We start from the raw sequence: 21838 nt of genomic DNA, 5'->3' as shown, positions 1-21838 counted from the left end.
TACTCTTAAGGAATGTCATCGACCCTCAGTCATTTTTGTTTTCTAGTCAAGTCAAGTCATTTTATTTGTACAGCCCTTAATCACAAAGAGTCTCAAAGGGCTGCATAGATCAAAGACTATTGCAAACTATTATTACAGACTATTATGGATGATGGCGGCGCGCACGGACGCAGCGGCTCACAGCTCTTCAGCTAATTTTCTATTTATTACCGCTCTCTTGTCTTTTTTGCTTTCTTTTCTGGACACATCCATGGCCAATGAAATGAAATGAAATGAAATGATCTGCATTTTATATAGCGCTTTTCAAGTCAATGACTTACCAAAGCGCTTTACAATGTGCTCCACATTTCCCAATAGCGGCCTTGCAGCCATGTACGGCGCTAACCTGCTTATTGGGGTATTAGGGGTTCAGTGTCTTACCGAAGGACACTTCGACGAGCCGGGATTCGAACTGGGATCCCTTGATCCCAAGACGAGGGCTCTACCTCCTGAGCTAATAATACCTATACTCGGGAGGAACTTACACAATTGGGTCTGCGCCAAAATTTCGACTTTTTGGGCACTTTTCATACTACCTTTGATATCCCGCAAGAGATACAAAAGGTCCCGGGATCTCCGTGGGTGGCCAACCCACTTACGAAGCGGCGGAGACAGCGTAGGGATCGTAAACTAAAGCGGGGCTGTCGCTCGAGCAAGTGTGCTAAGCTAAGGGAGCTACATCGGCGAAATGGCAGTGAAGGACACGAAGATGATGGAATTGTGCCTAATTCCACCATTATTTATTCATCAATCTTGCCTGTCAACCGACGCCTGAGACTCAACACGCCCGGATGGCGACATCTTGTGACGATCTCTACAAAGACTTCAGCTAAGTTCAAAGATTCAGCATTTTTTGCCAAGGGGAAGGGGACCCACTGAAAAACGCTCAGCTGCCAAACTACAGCCAGAACCTGCAACCCACCCAACTTCTCCTTCCACCTTCATCTCTTCTGCTCTCTCTCTCCATCAACCCCTCCTGACCGCCGGCATGCTTCTGCTGATGTCACGGTTGCTACGGAGACGGCAGACTCCCATCAACGAGGCGGTACGGGTCAGGGGGGAAGGTAACTGCGGGCCACCGGTGTTAGAGGCTCCCCTCCTCTGCATGCCTGACGCATCGGCATGCACAACAGCAGAAAAGGGAGTTTATAAAGATTTTTTTCTAAACTCAATACAGAAATCCTGTATTGGAAGTTGGGGCTTAACGTTCTTAAGGCTGATGACTCACGTCCCTAAACAGCTCGATTTTAGGAAGAGGTGATTGTGAAAACTGAAAAAGTAGAATTCAAGCACACAGTGTTTCCTTGATCTATCGCAGTTGTAATTTCGGGTCCTCGGTACAAAGAGTAATTTTTTCTTCCTTTTAAACTCAACTTTATTTATCTTTATCGAGCATATTTTTCATGAAATGATTATTTTTTGTAAAAAACCATACAAGCCTTAAACATAATTATACAAACGTTGAACATACAAAATATAGAACTGAAGCAACTTGCGAACAAATTCAACATACGAACGATCGTCTGGAACCTATTTCGTTCGTAAGTAAGGCAGCGTCTGAATTGATATATGGTTCCTACTTCGCTGAATTTCCCTAGTGAGAGTGGTTATGGAACGGATTAATTAAGAAAATCGAGGGAATACTCTATGTCATGGTTTACATGCTTTTATTTTAGCACCAACCCCAAAGAAACACCAAAACCTTGATGTCTAATAAAAATCTTGAGTACTGATTATTGTTTTTTGTTTTTGTTTTGTTTTGTTTTTTAAGAATGAGATGGGGAACTTTGATATAATTCATATTTTTCAAATTTATCAACCTCTAAAATTACTTTTTTTTTTTCATTGCGGTTAAAGTCTCCATGTTTTTCCCTTCCTACTTTACAAAGAAATCGAAATGCCCAAAGGTAGAAAGGACAGACAGAGGAATGAAGTCGATCTGCTGTTAAATAATGCAGAGCTCGCCGTTTATCTGTGAGCGCGGCATGCAACAAATCAGCTGGCTGCATCTTGACGCATAGCCAAATCAGGTGCGTTCATTTTCTACTTTTAAAAGTGCACCAATTCTATAGAACACCGCCATTGCATTGTTATTTATAAAAGCTATTGGGATTTTTTCTTACACAGTAACCACTTGCTATGTTGGGCTTCGGTTATCACTGTTTCAGTGCTTTGGGGATTTTCAATTGAATTATCTTTACTGTAAATTATATTAACGTATCGTGCATTGTGTTCTACAGTAAGGCAACAAATGTTATGACAAGGCATGTTGTATGCTTGTGTGTTGGCTGGCGCACAAGTCAACGTGGCCACCAGCAACATAACTCTCCCAAGATAAGATTGGGGCGGCAGTAGCTCAGGAGGTAGAGCGCTCGTCTTGGGATCAAGGGATCCCAGTTCGAATCCCGGCTCGTCCGTGTTACATGTCGAAGTGTCCTTGGGTAAGACACTGAACCCCTAATACTCCCAATAAGCAGGTTAGCGCCTTACATGGCTGCAAGGCCGCTATTGGGAAATGTGGAGCACATTGTAAAGCGCTTTGGGAAGTCATTGACTTGAAAAGCGCTATATAAATGCAGATCATTTCATTTCATTTCATACCTCCAGCCGAGCCTGAATCTCACCGACGCCAGATCCACTAACCATGAAACGGATCACCAGGGACTACATTTAAGGCTACAATCAGGACCGTTATATCTTAATCATTGCGGACACCTAGCTCAATTTGGGGATACCTGATGCTGGCTTGCAGCTAGCCAGACGCTCTCTAAATGGTTTCCAATTTCAATGCAAGATCATTCATTCGACTGCAATTCTGTATTCTGTGTTTTTATTTGTTGATCTATAGTTGTGACGATTTAAAATAAGAAAAAAAACACTTTCAAACTGAATATACGTTAACTAATAAATCTAACTTGACAAAATAAAAGAGGATCAGATCCTGAAATTAAGTTATGAGAACTTCTAAGGTATCGTTTTAAAATGTATGAATGTCTTTGTAAAAAATGTAAAAGCGCTAACTAAAGCGTTTAGGCGACAGAATTTTCAGCAACACGAAAGAAATAAGAAATACTATAAACTACTGCTTTTACTTCAACCCATGCTTTGTAAAACGTGTTTTGAATTCTATAAAACCTTGTTTATTATTATGTTACTGGTTTGGCCTACAATTTATCAAAAAAAAAAACATCAAAATGTTAATAACCATTACTTTACAAAGTTAAAGAAAATTGCTGATGTGATCGCTGGAACTTTCTATAGTCAAAATCCATTTTTAAAAGGTATATTTACTATATCAAATTAAGAAAAATGTTTTATTTCAAAATACAGATAACTTTCTTCAATCGTGGAACAGTGTTTTCCATACCATTGAAAGTCTCTGGTGGCTCGTCAAGGTTTAATGAGTCCCGCCACAGTCTCATAAACCTGTATTCTTAAAAAATATAATATTTGTAAATATACATAATTTCCAAGGTTATACAATACCTTTATTATATTATCTCATAATATAATAGATTGCAAATGACATAATGTGCTTGCGTGCACCTTTCGTTGTCCTCTCACTCGCTTTTGGTTAATTGGTTGCTCTGTAAATATGCGTGTTTTTGTCTCTGTGGTTGCACAAATTTGTTAGCTTGCTAGGGGAGGTGCAGGGGCACAGCATAAGTGAGGGGAGGAACGGGTCAAAGAGGCGAGAGAATGAAATGCAGATGACAAAAAGGAAGAAAGGAAATCAAAAAATAAGTCAAAGCAGGTAAATATTTCCAAATTGGAGTCCATCCATCCATCCATCCATCCATTATCCGCACCGCTTATCCTCAGTAGGGTCGCAGGGGTGCTGGAGCCCATCCCAGCTATCTTTGGGCAGTGGGCAGGGGACTGAACTGGTTGCCAGCAAGTCACAGGACACACAGAGCTAGACAACTCACTCGCTCATTCACACCTAGGGACAATTTGGACCGACCAATTAACCTGACATGCATATTTTTGGAATATGAGAGGAAACCAGAGTGCCCGGTGGAAACCCACGTAAGAGCATGCAAACTCCACAAGGGGAGGCTGCGACAGCTGGACTTGAACCCTGAACCTCCGCACTGTGGGGCTGCGCGCTTTGGACTCATTTTATTATATTAACGTCTTCATAGCTGAGTGACTTGTTTATCACAGACAGAATTACCCGAATCAGTCCCTCAAAGCTTAAGCACTTGGTGTTCCTGAATGCCAATATTCAGTAGAGACTAATGATATTTTCCTTTTCGTTTCAGACTTTTTAATGCATATTTTTGCGTTTGCTTTAGTCTTTTAGAGGTTCTGTGTTGTTTCAGTCTACATTGGTTAAAGTTGAATTGTAAAAAGTTATTTTATTTAATGTTATTTTTTATAGCACTGATGTAAGCTACATCAGAATGAGCAGAACAATGAAAGAAATGCAGTAAAAAGGTTTGATGTTCCTCATGATCAATTAAAATAATAAAAACAATAATACTTGTTCTATTGATTTCAGTGGGTGAAGATCATTTTTGTAACACCAATATTGGATTAAGTTAAGTCCTTGCCTACCTCATACCACCTGGCACCTCACCTGGATCATGTACAGCTGGGCGATTCGGTATTCCTCCACACTCATGGGCATGGGGATGCGGTACTCCTTGATCAGCATGGTGAAGGCTGGATGGGGAGCTCAGGTGAAGACTGATAGGGTAGGAGGGGGACGGGAAGGGGTCAGGGGAAGGGGAAGGAAGGGGAAGGAGAAAATCAGAGCTCCTATGAGCGACGGGTCAACTCTGCTGCAGTGAAGTCCAACTGGATGGATCCTGTCAGGAGGGAGGAGGAAAGAGGAAGGAGGTTTAGATCTCAAGAGAAAAAGTTAGCAGAAGGCACAGGTAAACTGCCCTCTATACGTGCTCCCATTCCATCCAGCATCACCTGAGCGAGTAAGCATTTCTGTTTAAAGACTTCTCTATTTATACATGGGGTCCATGCTTATGTGTGTGCAACAGGAATCTTGGGCTCAGTCACATGGGGGGGCTCATTCAGCAATAAGCGGGATTAGAGTTTCAATGGGGAGCATTGCATAATATTCTTAAAGCCCCCCTTTCCCTGAAGAATCGTACAAATAAACACCTTGAAACAAACACAGTAGGTGAGATGCAAAAACACTGTGGGTGGGTCAAAGTCGAGCTGATTGATAATCAGGTTTACACAGATTAATCATTTGAAATTTTTTTTCAAGATAAATGTAAACAAAGAAAAACAAACAGAAATAATGTGCTTGCAAAAGTGTGCACACCATCCAGCTTCCACCTGGTACCCCACTGGACCAGGTGATGTCATGTCACGCAAATGGTAAATACAATTTATTTTATGCAGTAGAGGTAAGATCTGACCTAAAAATCTATCAAAGCCCGATCTAGCCCGAGCCTGACTAATTCAATTGATTTGAGGAACAGAGATTCATATAGTAGTTCTGGTCTAATATCTTACCTCTACATTACACCAAATCACTGCCATTCTATTGATTTGCATTCCACTGCTGTGGGTGCCCTGACGAATATTCATGAAAAAAATAAAGAGATGAAAAACCAATGCAAAAATGAATATGCTGTTTTTTCTTGAGCAGATAGATCTAGCATTTGGTAATTATTTCCCAATATTCGCTTCTTTGTCAGTAAATGTACTCAACGATGAAGCAAGTTTTAAATTGATGATAATATAAAAATATTTTCTCTTGGATTTGCTTTGTTTTATTCCAGAAAAATTGCTGTCCTTTGGAAAAAGGCTGCGTTTGCAAAAAATATATTCGGATAAACACATGTGCAATATTATTTTGTACATGCAGTTTTTAAAATATATACGTGGCTTATAGTCCAGAGTGGCTTGTAGGTCCTTTTATTATTGTGGGTTTTTTTCGTTTTTTGGGGGGGAATATATAACAAAAACAACCAAAAAAATACAAACAAAAAATAAAATAAAAACAAAAATCAAGTGGATGTGTCTTGCAGTTCATAAGCAGAAAGGTTGTCAGGTTGTGTAAGACTTTGTTCCAAAATGGAAAAAAATCATAAAGATAGATAGATAGATAGATAGATAGATACTTTATTCATCCCCTAAGGGAAATTCACATTTCCAGCAGCATCCCTGAGCTGAGAACAATACAATAATAAAGCCAAAAGAATACAATATACAGATACCCAGTGTGACGTGCAAATGCCCACTTTAGCATGTTATATAGAGTAACTAAATAGTGCTACACAGAACACATAATTTGCAGCCATAGATGCCAATCAAGGTCCAAAATTAATTTTAGTTAGGCAGCCATAGACAACTATAGACATCAAAGTTCCATTTCAGCAAGGTTGTCTGAGAATCAGTTATTCAAGGAAAGAAACTACCTGTATTCTAATTTATGAACAATGTTTGCCAGGGTTGATTTTTTGTGCTCCTGTGAGGTAAAAGCAAGCGGCCTACGCGTCAAATGTGACTGTCAGGCATTGCATAAGCTCAACATCCACTCGTTCCTGAGCATGTTTCTCTGGCAGCCGGCCCATAATCGCCATGCTAATGGTCCCACTGTGTTATTTATCCGGCAAACAAAGGCCAGCTTTGGTGGCGTCAACTCAAGTTGCACAAGCGAGGGAGAGAGAACCTTAAGTGCCTCACGGCAATTAAGCTTGTGAGCACATGCAGACAAGTAAGAGCTAGCCAAATGTCATGCAATGGTGCTTAAACACCGTGAAGCTTTTCTTTTAGAGCGGTTTTAAAATCAAAGTTATGAGAAAATGATATTCAGTGCCAACAAGGGCTGCATAATTAACCCAAATGTAATCGATTTTGCGATGTGGGGTACTGCGATAGTGTGGCTGAAAAAACTGTTTTCTTTCAAGGGTCAGTAGTTCCAGTTTTTTAATTGAGTGATGGAGTGTTTGGTCCATAAGAATTGTCACATTTCGTGGTTTAACAGCGCAATCAGAAGCAGGTTAAAACGGCACCAACCAATAAAGTTTGCAAAACTTGTGTGCACAACTTTGATTGACCGACAGCCCTTGCACAAATGGCCACCAAAACAAATGCCACAGATCGTAGATTTAGCTGCTCATTATATTGAAAATACATTCATTAATTAAATCGGAGTCTGAAGTCACAAAAGCGCAAAGAAAAGGTGATCACCAGCGGGTGTTTCCTGAATTTTTATCGCGTCCAGGGAATTGACCGGTGTCAACAGGGAAAGTTGACAGCTAGGCTAACAACTCTTAAGCCAGCACTGCCGAACGTGGCTAGTCACCAATGCCAGATCCATTATCCATGAAGCTGACGACTTGGAGCTACCAATCATGGAAAACCACTACATTTGTAACTGTTGTGTTTTAATCATCACAAAGACCTTGCAGAAGTCGCAGTTATCCATCACCAGCGTGTAGCTAGCCATCCGCTTTCTAAATTGCTTTCCAATACTGAAAGGAGTAGCCCTCCAATTTCGCTGTACTTTTGTATAAAGACAATAAAGTCTATTTTTTCAACTGCGATTCTGTTTTTATTTGCAGATATATAGCTATTGTGTTACAGTCATATACTCTCATTCTCTAAGGACATCATCTCGAGGTAAGTTTGCATGTCACCATGTTTAAGTTATTCGCAAAAACAAAACAAAAAAGCACAGTAATGCGATCGAAAATCACGTCGAAATTGCAATACAAGTCTGAAAATTTGCAATTAGGTTTTTGTACAAAACCGTGCAGCACTGGTGCCGACCCAGTTGAAATGTAACTTATATCATGTAAAGCTGTCAACAGCAGGGAATGGATAATGGGACAAAAGTTGGTGTGTACTTCTGCTTCCACGTTTTTTGTTAGCCGGTGGCTGGACTTTGGTTAATCTCTACATGCTAACGCTGCAGAGCTAACTTAATACAGTTGAGCCGTTTTAATTTGTTCTGGTCAGTCCATTCGTCCCCAAAATCCATGGTGTGGCGCTAAACTATGTAAGGTGAAAATTTAACTTATTGCGATTATTTCATTTTGGCTAATTTGACTACTATGTTGCATCATCTGGTCCCTCCTCCCATTTTCTTGTCAATATTAATTTTACTGTCCATTAAAAACTTAGATGCCCCCAAAAATATCTACTTTTAAAAAAGAGGGCAGCGTTATCGTGCAGTGTACAAGCCATTTTTTTTTCATCATATGCAGCCATTTTATTCAAATTGCAATGGATTTGCTTGTATTATTTGCATTTTTGATCTTTCAACAGTTTCTTCTGTATAGCTTTGTTGTCCGACAGGATTTTTTTTAAAGTAGGGTGATAGTTTGAGGAGTCTTTAACAAGATTAAAATTACATATTTTCTCTATTAAGTATATGTTGCAGATTCCAAACGGAGTTCCTTTATTATTTTACCTATCTGGCTTTATCATCAGTCTTCTGGCAACAGAGCGAATTAGGCTGGAAAAAAAGGAGGCTGAGAGAATAGGAGGGAGGAAAGTGATTTCATACGATATCAAACTGCACAAGCCTTTTGTTCAAGAAATATGAGAAGTGGATTTGTTTTAAATTGGTCGCTGCTTAAAATTAAGTGAGATGTTACGTCTTGAAGTCAGACCAGTAGAGAACCTCTGGTTTAGTAGGCACTCAAAATAAGGAGAAGAAATCAATGATTTTCTTAATTTGCAAGGATAACACGAGAGGACTGTACAAAAGAAACTCACAATGCCAAATTCGAATTCTGTTTTAAACTGCGTTCCATGAGACCAGGGCCGGAGGGGGCCCCCTTTACAGCCTGGGAGTCTTATACCCAAAGCTGGCCCACTTAACTGTGGAGAAGGATTTGAATGAATGGAAAAACAGCGAGCTATTATGATGCATTATTATAGGGAAGAAATTCGAGTATATGTTGATAAGTTTACAGAAAACACTTTACCATTTTTATTCAAAGGAAAATTTTACTAAGATTCTGATATGGATGATTGCTTATGTACAGTATAGGCATTTTGAAATCAAAATTGCATTTTCCTTCCAAATCATTGTTAGGATTTAGACTAAACTCTCAAAGCTCTTACGAAGTAGCTTCCCTACACACATGTAAGGCTACTTAAAACGTCAATATCCTCCTAAGCAAAGCACTGGTCTCTGCAACTTTGTTGATGACAATGTCATGTCATTGTCTAGAGACATGAGAAATTCCTTTTCAGCAACATCATCACATATCTGCATGAAGACAGTGAGTTTCTTCGCCGGGTTTTCACACATTTAAGCAGAAAAGATCCTCTTACATGCAACCAGAGTACAGCAAAGGCTGAACAGGAACTTATATGCTAGCCAAATGACATGGTAGGCATCCGTGAAAAGGTTATATCGTGAGAGGACCTGCCTTTTTCTTCTTTTTCATTTTCTTACCCAAGCTTTTGTCTTCTTTCTGAACTTTATGTGTCCCCCAAAAGTAAATTTGTGTATTACGTTACATAATAATTTTGAATGTATGATAGAAGCAACATAAACAATCTAAGGAGGCTTTTGGGAGCTGAACGAGTCAGCTCTTTTGGTGAGCCAAGCCCGAAGAGCCGCTTCTCGAAAAAGAGAAGGACGGACTTCCCATCACTACAAGCTTATTTGACTGTGTGATAACAGTCCTTGTATTAAGGCATTTATTTTTATTTTTATAGATTTTTTGTTTCTACCTAACACCTTTTTGCCCTCCATTGTGACCGCCTCATACCGTTCGCGCTGCTCTGTGTTCATTTTACCGCTACAGAAAAGAAGATTAGTGGTGGGCCAAAACAAGTTAAAACTTGTGAGAGGCGAATTCCCCTTGATGGTAAAACTCACCTCATCTGTTGCGCTGAATGTGGCAAAATATCTGATTTAAGAATGAGTGTACGAGTAACTTAATTTAGTGCAAGTGACAGATACATACATATTCAAATTATTTCTCTCATCCAGCCAGCCCGAACTCCGCGTTGACAGGAGCCGGCGCTTCGGGGAATTCTCCCGTTCTTCCTGATTACCCACTCTGGCAATACTTGAGACCCTTTTTACTATCAAATCTCCTGGGTTACAAAAAGCAGGTCCAACCTAAAGGGTGTGGAATTCAAAAAACAGCAACATGATGGGCCAATAGTGACAATGATGTAAACAATGCAAAGTAGTCAAAATATTAAACAACTAGGGCCATCGCAAATAAGACATTCACCTTATTGCGGCTATTTTGCATGTTCGCAAATATTTTTCACATTCGCAATTACAGTCCTTTTTTGTACTCCAACCCTTTTGGAACTACCCTTGAGTAAACTGTTTTTATTATTATATGATGTTATTATTGTTTTATTTTCAACAGAAGGATACTGGAAGTTTGAATTTCCCTACGGGGATGAATAAAGTATCTATCTATCTATCTATTGACAGTAATTAATAGAAGACAACGTGGAGCGACAGACATGCGGAAGCAGACAACACCGGCACTCTTGTGTGTTGTCAACATGGTAGGTCAAATTTGGGTTTCAAAACCATGCACCACTTCAGTATTTTGGACACATTTTGGGTTTACACCGAGCGACAGCGGTAAGCCCCAAAATACAGAAGAAGTGGTCTGTTGTTTTAATATAAGGAACAAACACTTAAATATGAATCCTTGACCATTAAATTGCTCTTCTCTATTGAGGTGTACAGTACATGTAAATGAAGCGTACCTGTCAACCTCCACGGCTCCATGCCCTTACAAATTGTCGTATTTTCCCTTAAAAAATACAAAATAATCTTACACCATATTTTTTTTCCAAACGTGTTTATTTATGTAGTTTAACATGTTATATTGTACATGTGTTTCGTTATATCATATATATTGTTCATTAACATTTTGTTGTGAGATCCTGAGTTGCTCGACATGAATGAGGTTTATTATTAAAAAAAAACGTCAAAAATTAAGTAGTTTGGACGTTCGCTATAGAAGGAAAAAATACATGCAAATATAATTAAGTAGAATAATACATTTTCTTATCCAAATTATTATTCATTTTCTGCATTAAATTGTTGTTGGTAATATACTGATTAAAGGGATAACCACAAACCGGTCTTTTTTCATTTTCTCCTTTTATACTTCCTTTATTTCTTAACTTCTTTATACAACAAAATAATTCGTAATATAATGCATCATAGGAAGTGAGCCGTTTGAGAGCCGGCTCTCTTTAATGAGTTGAGCTGAAAAAGCCGGTTCTCTAAAAAGAGACGGACTTCCTTTAACTACACCAAACCGTTTGCTACGAAAAAAACGATACAGAGATAGAGGCTACCGCAGCGAACTCTGACTTGATTGATTTGCCATTTCGTGATAGTCGGTGTATACCGGATGGTACCCATAATTGACAAATTTGTGTTTTCCGTACAGATTTTCTCGTACGTCGTACACGTCTTAAAATGCATAATAAACGTACTTTGTACGGCAACAACGTACATGTTGACAGGTATGTCATAGTAACATATACAGAAGGGGGAAAACTTTTTGACAATATTTGTTAAATGTTATTATTTGTGTGATAATGGTTCGTCTCCAGAAATTCTCAAATCGTGACAGCCCTACAAACAAGTGAGGTATCTCATCTCATCTCATTAGCTGCACCGCTTATTCTCAGTAGGGTCGCGGGGGTGCTGGAGCCCATCCCAGCAATCATCGGGCAGTGGGCAGGGGACACCCTGAACTGGTTGCCAGCCAGTCGCAGGGCACACAAGGACAGACAACTCGCTCGCTCATTCAAACCTAGGGACAATTTGGACCGACCAATCCACCTGAAATGCATGTCTTTGGAATGTGGGAGGAGTGCCCGGAGGAAACCCACGCAAGCACGGGGAGAACATACAAACTCTGCACAGGAAGTCCGGTAGCTGGATTTGAACCCACACAGGAGGTTCCCAAGACCTTAGAACTGTGCCGCCCACGCGCTTATCACTGCTCCGCTGTGCTGTATAATAGTCAAAAAACAAACTGGCATCCTATGCAATCTCCTTTGTAGGTGTCCACTACAGAATAGACTAAGCAACCTCAAAGCTAAAACTGGTGGTCCTCAGTTCGACAACCTCTCCCCTTATCTTTCCATACAATCTCCTTCCACACTAACACCACAAACCCCTTAAAAACAAGGGCCTCTGTATAAACCAGAGCAGAGCTCGATACAGATGCGAGACCTGTAACACTCCACTGCCTGAGCGCTGCGCTTGACCCAGAAAAAAAAGAATCGGTCACACACACACACACAACACAAGGGGGATAAAAATAGCTCCGTCATTATAATCCGAGCATACGCAAGCGGAGCGCCTGACGTCGCTTGCTGGGAGAATATGCTGGTCCAGTTCTAAATATAGCTCCCCCTGGAGGCAGTGACGCAAGAGCACCGAAAAAAAAAAAGCAGGAGGCGAGGATCCCGTTGGCATTCGATTACAGAGAGGCAAATGCTCGCCTCAGAAATTCTGACATCCCGCCAAAGTCACTGCTGTTCACACAAAACTAACTATAATCCTTAAACACACAAAAAAAACCTTACCCAAACCTTGGGGTCTGGAAACTTTTTGAATCAGAAAGACATTTAAGCAAAATATTTGTATTTTTTTTAAGGCCGCAATATACATATGTTTTAAGATAAATTTTAACAAAACCGCCAAATTCGCTCTCCAGACAAACGCTTATTCTTCAGCACATTTTATTTCACAGTGTAATGTTTGATGATTTGATAAAATGCTAGAGCCTGTGTCCCATATGAACAAAAATACCTCTTAAAATGTGTCTCGCTCCTGCAATTACTCAAGATCTTTAAGGCTCAATTTCTTTTTTGTCAAAATAATAGTTTGAAAACAAGGTGCAAGCAGAGTTCTTTTATAAAAATGTCACAAAATACTGTCAACGAGATGGATATGGATGCATTTACCTTTAAGCTATGTGACAAGGTCACAGTTGTAACCTTGGGAATCAATTAGTGATTATTTGTCCTCCATTTCATTTTATGGATGTGAATCTTCGACATCTACAAACATTCGTAATAAAACTCCTGAAGTGCCGTTTCAGATTTGTCATTTTTTTCATAACTTGCACAGACTATGCTTGAAATATATCCAGGAAATGGGAGATCAGCCCACCCAATCAAATGGCTTTGGTTGCTTGGCTGGTGTTTTCAGGAGTTTCCAGTTTGTTCTGTGGGTTTTTATCATAAAGTGTCTCAATAGTGAGCATACATTGTGTAGTTAGCTTACATATACAGGATTCCTTAGAGGGATACAACCAAAATAATTGGTGTAACACCGTAACTGTAAACTGTATTTGGGACTATGCCCTATATATTCTGGACCGAACAAATTATAAACAGCCATCGCTCTGAAAATGCTGGCCAAGAAGAAATCCGCAAGTTTGAGAGCGTTCTCCATCCGGGCCCCGGTGCTGTGGACTGCTCTTCCCCCTGAGATTCGATCTGCAACCTCAGTGGAACTGTTTAAATCTAAGCTTAAAACACACTTCTACTCTGTAGCATATGAATAACCTATATTTTATTTTGATAATATGTGTATTATTTGCTCTCATGTAAGTTTTAGATGAGGGGACGGTGTCATAATAGTCTGTAGTTTGCAATAGTCTTTGATCTGTGCAGCCCTTTGAGACTCTTTATGATTAAGGGCTATACAAATAAAAATGACTTGACTTGACTTTGGTTTTGCATGAACTAGAATAGAACGATACAGAGAAAATCAAGGCGGCACAATAAATAAAAAATCCCATACTAAAATTAGAACGATACAGAGAAAACTAAGGCAACATGGCAGCTGAGTGGTTAATAAGGTCCATCTTCCGGCCATCCCGTGTAACGTTTGCATGTTCTCCCTGTGCCTCTGTGGGTGTCATCTGGTTTCCTTCCACATTCCAAAAACATGCATAGCAAGTGAATTGGTAACTCCAAATGAAGGCTATGAGTGCATGTGTAAATGGTTGTCTGGCTCTGTGTGCCCTGCGACTGGCTGGCAACCAGTTCAGGGTTTCCCCTGACCACTGGCAGGAAATTGCTGAGATGGGCTATATCATCCTTGCAACCTTAGTGAGTATAAGCGGTGCAGAAAATGGATAGAACTATAGATAGAAAATTAGCATGGCCTTTATTCTATCTCTGAGCCAGAGGGATGAATGAAAAGAGACATACCTGGCTTGCGAGCCATACGTCCCTAACCCTTGCCCTAACCCTCACCTCTAAAATGCACAACAGTTGATAATAGCTACTGGTAATAACAAAGGCGTTATTTTCAAACTCTCCAGCCATTCACTTGACATCCCTGCTGAGACAAGCGGTGGAAAAAGTTGCGCACCTAAAATACGACAGATCACTTTCACGCCGCTTGACAAATCAGGCCGTAGCGACTGCTGCCAAGACTGAACCAGACAACAACAATCCCCGTCAGATTTAACAAACAGTCCGACGGCTTAAGGCGATTTATTCACTATCCAGTTATAATGATTTGTGTCCCGCCATAAAAAGACACATTGTGTGATATATACAAGATTATAAAGCAGATTTTTTTGGATAGGATCTTGAAAAAGGCAGCTGACAAATAGCTTCCAGCCCCAGTCAAAACCACGCTTAGTTGCAAACCTCAATCAGGGAAAATTTACAATAATTTTCACATAAATTCAAACATTTTACGCCCCATGTGCACTCTCTGTAGCATACCCAGCTACTGAAGCTGGTAGGTATCCAGACTTATATAGGCTTTTAGATGAGCACTGGTGTATGGGGGTACTCCATTTACAATATCATGGACTATGTGGACTGAAATCAGGACGATCTGGTTCGATAAGTAAATATGTCAGAGAGACAAAGGTGTGGGTCGGTACTCATTTTCTCTAAATTGCGCTTTTTGTGCTTTATGACAAGGTGAGCCGCCTCATCAGACAGCTGTACAATATTCGTTTGACTAGTCTTTGCCCATAGTGTTGAACAGTATAACTGTAACTGTTTTGTTGTCTCCCATTTACTGGCCATAGCCACTGTTTACTACGGGTTACTGCCGTCCGTCATGGTGTCATCGCGTGTACGCAAAGGGTCAATTGAAATAGTCGTTTGTTGCACCCCTAGGTGAATTTAGGAGAATTTTAGGAGATGAGCAGCTGGAGCAAAAATAACAAGAAGTATGGAAAAGACGATGATGCAGTCCGTAGGACGTACAACCTGCCCTGGTTCTTTACTCATCTTTGCAGTACGAAGGGGGTGAACTAAAAATACCCCCCAACGCCCTCTGAGCATCTTCTCTATTGTCTTCCTCCTTCTCATCTTCCTCCTACTGTAAAACTTCACAACGGATCTGCTTTACATGAGGCTCAATTCGGAAAACTTCTCCCAAGAAAAGCTGAATACATGCTAACTTCTGACGTGTCCGCGGAAGACTCTTGCGAAATGTCTAAATTAATCTAAAAATGGACAACCTTCTATGCAAATGCCACATGGATTAATCAGTTAAGCGGTGGGGGGTTAGATGAGGATTCCTCTCGAGGCGAGTTTATTACATAACTGGCCAGCTGATGGGCCAGGGGCTCCGATAATGGAAAAGCGTAGCTACGCTGTCAACTGGGACAGACCAAGGCTTGATTTGCTCAGCCGCCGGGCACCCGGGAAACACTCTGTGGAGGTTTTTACTCTTCGTTTTAACCTCACAATGAAACCTGCTGTCAGTATGGTGTAGCAGCAGTGTCTTTTTATGAAATTGTATTGCAGCGATATCTCTCTAATCAAAACACCGAATTGCTCGAGTTCGTTTTTCCCATACGAATGAATGTTACAGTAATCACTCAGTTATCACGGTTAATGGGGAAAAGAAGCCTGTGCGAAACGTAAAAACCTGCCCCTTCATAAAAGCCGAGGGTCAAACTTACCTAAGATGATGCCTTTACCGACTGAGAGTATACAACTGTAGCAAAGTAACAACTATAAATCTACAAATAAAAACACAGAACACACAATATCAGTTGGAGAATGATCTTTATGGTTATTATAGAAAAGTACAACAAAAATTGAGAACCTCTTTCCGTGGAAGAAAGCAATTTAGACAGCGGCTGGCTAGCTGCACGCTAGAATCGGGTATCCTCGGATTGAGCCAGGTCGCCATGATAATTTCAATACGGTAGGAAAGCAATTTAGAGAATGGCTGGCTAGCTGCAGGCTAGAATCGGGTATCCTGGGATTAAGCCAGGTCGCCATGATAATTTTAATACAACCATCCAGAATGTAGTGGCTTTCTGCGAGTTGTCGCTCCAGGGCATCCGTTTGATTGGTAATGGATTACGCGTAGCAAGATACAGGCTTGGCAAGGGTAGCTTGTGAGAGTTGTTCGCCTAGCCGTAGCAGTAGGCCGAACCTGCAGCACCAATGATCCCTTCTCTCCCGTCGCCGCCCAAGTCGCTTACCGAAAATAGTCCTAAATATTTACAATGTAGTGCTTGCATAATTGCCTATGTTGTATTAATAGTGAAAAAAAAATAATGCTGTGTTTTCCTAATAAGTAAAAATTTAAAAAACTTGAAGTTGATTTGAGTCAAGTCATCTTTATTTGAATAGCCCTTAAGCACAAAAAGTCTCAAAGGGATGTATTCTTGTAGTATTTTTTGCAGTGGTATTTCCATAGTAGTAGCATTTCTGTAATATTTTTGTAGCATTTTGATTGTTTATTTCTAGTGTGTATATATATATATATAATATTTTTGTAGTATGACTGTAGTGTTTCTGCTGTAATATGTTTGTAATAGTATTTTTGTAGTACTTCTGTCATAACATTCTGTAATAGTATTTTTCAAAGTATTAGAGTATTTAAAATCTAAATAGCAGCTTTAGTCTTCATATTTTACTTTATGTCTGATTATCACTAAACATGACGTACATATTGTACAAAGTTATGTTTGTGTGTGTAGTTTTTTAATGTGTTATTTTAGTATATAATTACCACACTGGCCTTTCTTTGAAGTTATATTTAAAGTTGCGCCGTGAAAGAATTTTTACAGTCATACCAACACACATTTCCTCATGACGACAATCCCAGGCAAGCCCACTAAATCCCAGGACTCGTGAAATGAAAAAAACAGAGCAATATAATAAGGTCAAAGCGATAACAAGATAAAGGAAAATCGTATTCAGGTTTTTTTTAGAACGTGTGTAAAAGGGCAATGCACAAAAAGTACAACTGCAGTAAAAGAAAAATGCAAGCGGCTTGAATTTCACATATTTACGTCAAGGTCATTGTTGTACTTGACAACAAGAATCCAGTGTTCAAGAATACGCTGTTCTCTCACTAGGATGAAATGGGAATAAGGCCAGTTGGTTGAGTGTAAAGAAGTTTAGTAAAGTACATGTTTTAAAAGGAATGAATAATCGTTTTTTAAAACCATAATTTATTAAAATAATAGTTTTATTACTTATGACAAACTATAATACTAAAATAAACATACAGAGCAGAGGCCAGTATTTTGTTGCCATGCGAAAATCATGGCAACAGAGATTCAACACAATATTAACTAGTATCATCCATCCATCCATTATCTGTATCGCTCATCCTCCCTCAGTAGGGTCGCGGGGGTGCTGGAGCCCATCCCAGCTATCTTCGGGCAGTGGGCAGGGGACACCCTGAACTGGTTGCCAGCCAGTCGCAGGGCACACAGGGACAGACAATCCGCTCGCTCATTCACACTTTGGGACAATTTGGACCGGCCAACATGCATGTTGGAGAGCACCGGAGTGCCCGGAGAAACCCCATGCAAGCACGGGGAGAACATGCAAACTTCACACAAGAGGTTCGATCTCATCACCTCAGAACTGTGCCGCACACGGGCTAACCACTGCGCCGTCTCTAACTAGTATCAATCATTATTAAAAATAGTAATGGGTAATCAACAGTCCGTGCTAGTGTATTAGGTTAACCCCCTACTGTTTCTCTAAAATTGACCAAAAATCCCAATCTCTCTTTTGAAGTTTCTTCCCACCCTGAAATAATCACCTCTAGTGCTACTACTAACATTGAGTTGGAACACAAAGAAATAGAAGGTTTTTATTCTCGCCTGAATTTTTGTTTTGCTATCAAATGCCTGCAGATGAGTGTAGAAAACCGGTATGACAATGGCTTCAAGCCTTACCTGGTACTTTGTCAAATTTGATCACAATCTGAAAAGTTAAACCTTGTACACAGATTTTTCTAAAGGCATGTTAAAGCCTTTTCAAAAGTGGTTATTTAGAGACAACCAGTTTACAGTCCTATCCATTAGCATTCGTGTATATTACTTTGGGCATTTTTAGACAGTATGAAAGAGTTGGAAATGTTTGACTTCTCTTACCAGAAGTCAATCCATGGTAGTGCACACTTGCGTGTGATAATGGCGCATAAAATCGGATCCCGGGTTGCATAAAAATACGTTGGGGATATCAATGGATAACCAATGTGTTGATCTACATTTGAAATGGTCACGATTGGCTAAAGATTTTTGGAGCCGAAGTAGGTAAGGCTAAGGACCGGGAAAAAAATCTTGCAATTGGCCTAGAGTGGCGTCAACCCAACGGTTACAGGCTAACGGCTATATCGGAAATCTACATTTTTAAAGGGGAGTAATGGAGCCAAACAGTCGGATTACAACAAGACCCGTCAAAAGATGCAGGAATCTGTCTGCATTATCGTGTGTTTTGAGGGAAATATTTTACATTTATATTTGCGGGGAATCATATCGCGGGTAGAATTTCCCAGCACTTTTGGGTGAGTTCTACCGGTTTTATCGTTTTGGGATATTGTGTTCCAAACTGATCGTGATGTTTCTATAATGAGTATATTTTGAAATGGTCATCATATATTAAATCCCAAGGGTTTAACCTTTCCAAATATTTGGCGTGATGTATTTAAGTGACTGATGACATCGTGAAGACACAACTTTGTTTATCAACAGTCTGAGGGCCCGCCGACAGGGGAAGAGTTATTTTGGATGATGGCCTGATCAGAACCAGAATTCTAAAATGATATATTTACAAACTCCTTTTTTTCTTACATTCAAACACATATTCATACAAATTCTATTCTATACTAACTTTCTTATTTTTACAAAAAAAATCTTGAAATATATTGGAAAATAACAAAATAAAATAATGCTATGAATTGACCAGATTATCTGCTAGCAGATCAAAGTTTATTCATTTTTTCATTACGTAAGTAACGTTTTTATACTGAAAAGCAATTATATTAAAATTCTTATATTAAAAAATTTATATAAATTATAATAATAATAATAATCAATGGGGAAATTATCAGCCCTCAATATATATATTTGTTCTTTTAGCATATGTTTTTAGCAGCTATTTTCTTATTTTACTAATACATTTTAGTAAAATAAATATCACCTAAATAGTTATTACAACTAAAAAGCAATAAATCATTTAAAATAGGCAAGCTGGACTTGGAAATGAAAATAACATTTGCATTAAAATAAATATAAAATAAAAAGTAAGAAAAGGACCCACTAAACAATTACTTAAAAAAATGTTAAAATCAGAAAAAACATTTTCAAACAATTTAAAATTATCAAAATTATGTATTTTTTTGCAGTGTAGGCAGGTGTAATCGGGGCAGGGGATAAAATATGATTATTATTACTTCAATTTAATTCTCATTAAAAAAAATGATGGTGTTTTTTGGCTGACCAAAGTTAATTAACGTTATTGTTGTCAATTCAAAGTGGGAATTGTTTTTATTTAATAAATAAGATACACTCCGTACATTTTTGACGACATAATTAATTTATCTGAAAAGTCAAATATGCAACGCACATCAAGTCAAACCATGCGTTCTGAGCTTATCTCTTACGTTACCTAACTCCAACCATCTGCCTATCAACTCTATCAATATTCGTGGTCCAAGCTAAAGAAAACCAACCCCGGATCATGATGCTGCAACTACCATGTTTGACAGTCGGTATGGTGTTTTCTGGGTGATGTGCAATATTACTTTTACCCCAAACGTAGGCTTAGCATTCAGCCCAAAATGTTTAAATTTGGTCTGATCTGACCAGACCACCGTGTTCCACATGATGTTTGTGTTTCTTATGTGGCTTCTTGCAGAAGGGGCTTTCTTCTTGCCACTCTTCCATTAAGAGCGATTTATGGAGAGTCTGACTACAAGTTGTCTAATGCACAGGTTGTCCCACCTCAGCTGTGCATGCCCGCAGGTCATTCAATGTGATCGTAGGCATCTTGGTTGCTTTTATGATTAGTTTACTCTCAGTTTGGGCTGAAATTTTAAGAGGTTTGCAGTGGTTTTATGCTCTCTTTATTTTGACATTATTGCTCGCAAAGTGCTGCAGGAGATGTGCTAATGTTGCCAAATCTTCTTGTATCCTATTCCTGCTTTGAATGTTTTCACAACTTTATCCCGGACCTGGCTGACGTGTTATTTAATCTTTTCTCCAGTCTCTCCTTTAACAGAGCAGGTGCATTTAAACTAAAAATACTTTTATTAGGCACTGCATCTAATAACCACTACACACCCTATCTCAATTTGTCAACCGTATGAGGCGAAACGTTACTGCCCAAGGCCCAAACTCATTCTTCTTCCCTGCCCTGGATCCGGTACATCATTGCTTGAAGGGGTGGCAGATGCGGTTGCCATGGAGACACCAAAGGGGCTCGCCGGCTGCTGATTGGCCCGCAAGAAGGGGACCGAGAATGACGAGGGGACGCAGACATCGCTAGTTGGAGGAATTGGGGGCTACAATTTGATTGTCGTTGCGAAACTCTATGCCCTTAAAATGATGCATATGCTGTGCATCGTATTGGAAGTGAAGCAGGGGTTACTTTTTTTTGTGTGTGTTTTTCAGAAAAAATGTAGAGAAAACGTTTTCATGGCCGATTTAAAATTAAACAAAAATGTTTCAATGATAAAACTGAATGATTAAATTGTCTTTATTGTCATTGATGAATGTTGTGACGCATTGTATGCAACAAGATTGGACATGGCACTCCAGGGTAAACATTTGATAAAGACTTAATAAAGAGAAAAACTGATTTAAGATTGTCAGAATGAAAGGCAGAAAAAAATATTTACAGACATATATTTACAACGTAGTGCTTAGAGACTGGCCTAAGTTATAAAAATAGTGCAACGTCTGTGGATGAAAAACATTAGTGCATCGTAACAATAGTGTAATGAAAACATTTTTGATTAGTTAAGCAAAATAAAGCTGAACAATGATAAAACATGATTTTGTTTTTTTCTTTTTATGATTGATACAATTGAAAATAATTTTGGAAGAGTATTTCTTTTTACATTGGTGAAAAGATTCCAAATACTCGATATTCCAAAATATTGAACAGATGGTTTTCATAAATGTGTAACACAACAAAGTCCAGTGAAAGATCCGGGAGGGATAAAAATAGAGGATTTTATTTTCTTATCGAACACTGAATGAATTTATACATTAGTTTGGTTGCAAGAGCCAAGAAGAAATCCGCAGGTTCGAGAGCATTCTCCATCTGGGCCCCGGTGCGGTGGAATGCTCTTCCCCTGAGATTCGATCTGCAACTTCAGTGGAAATGTTTAAATCTAAGCTTAAATCACACTTCTCTCTATAACATATGAATAACCTATATTTTATGTTGATAATATCTGTATTATTTACCCTCATGTAGGTTTTAGATGAGGGGATGGTGTCACAATAGTCTGTAGTTTGCAATAGTTTGTGGTCTGTGCAGCCCTTTGATACTCTTTGTGATTAAGGGCTATACAAATAAACATGACTTGACTTGACAATTCATCACATAAAAAGGA

The 21838-nt window shown here is 39.3% G+C and overlaps 1 protein-coding gene across 9 annotated transcripts in view; it reads right to left on the bottom strand.

Annotated features, from left to right (window-relative positions):
* The window catches only part of LOC148366098 (membrane-associated phosphatidylinositol transfer protein 2-like), a 102932-nt gene that overhangs the window by 61775 nt on the left and 19319 nt on the right, over positions 1 to 21838 (bottom strand). For 8 of the 9 annotated variants that reach the window (XM_088336510.1, XM_088336512.1, XM_088336513.1 and 5 more), the window contains exon 2: positions 4622 to 4853. In XM_088336510.1, the coding sequence (XP_088192636.1) occupies positions 4622 to 4699 (78 nt within the window). In that variant the 5' untranslated portion in view covers positions 4700 to 4853. Of the gene's footprint in view, positions 1 to 4621; positions 4854 to 4931; positions 4967 to 21838 lie in introns of those variants that run through there. The other variant, XM_088336511.1, reaches the window with a different exon arrangement.

This window comes from Urocampus carinirostris, chromosome 5 (assembly GCF_059441175.1).
Source record: "Urocampus carinirostris isolate Australia breed hairy pipefish chromosome 5, RoL_Ucar_1.0, whole genome shotgun sequence".
Taxonomy (NCBI): Eukaryota; Metazoa; Chordata; class Actinopteri; order Syngnathiformes; family Syngnathidae; genus Urocampus; species Urocampus carinirostris.
This window is presented reverse-complemented; position numbering and strand designations above follow the sequence as displayed.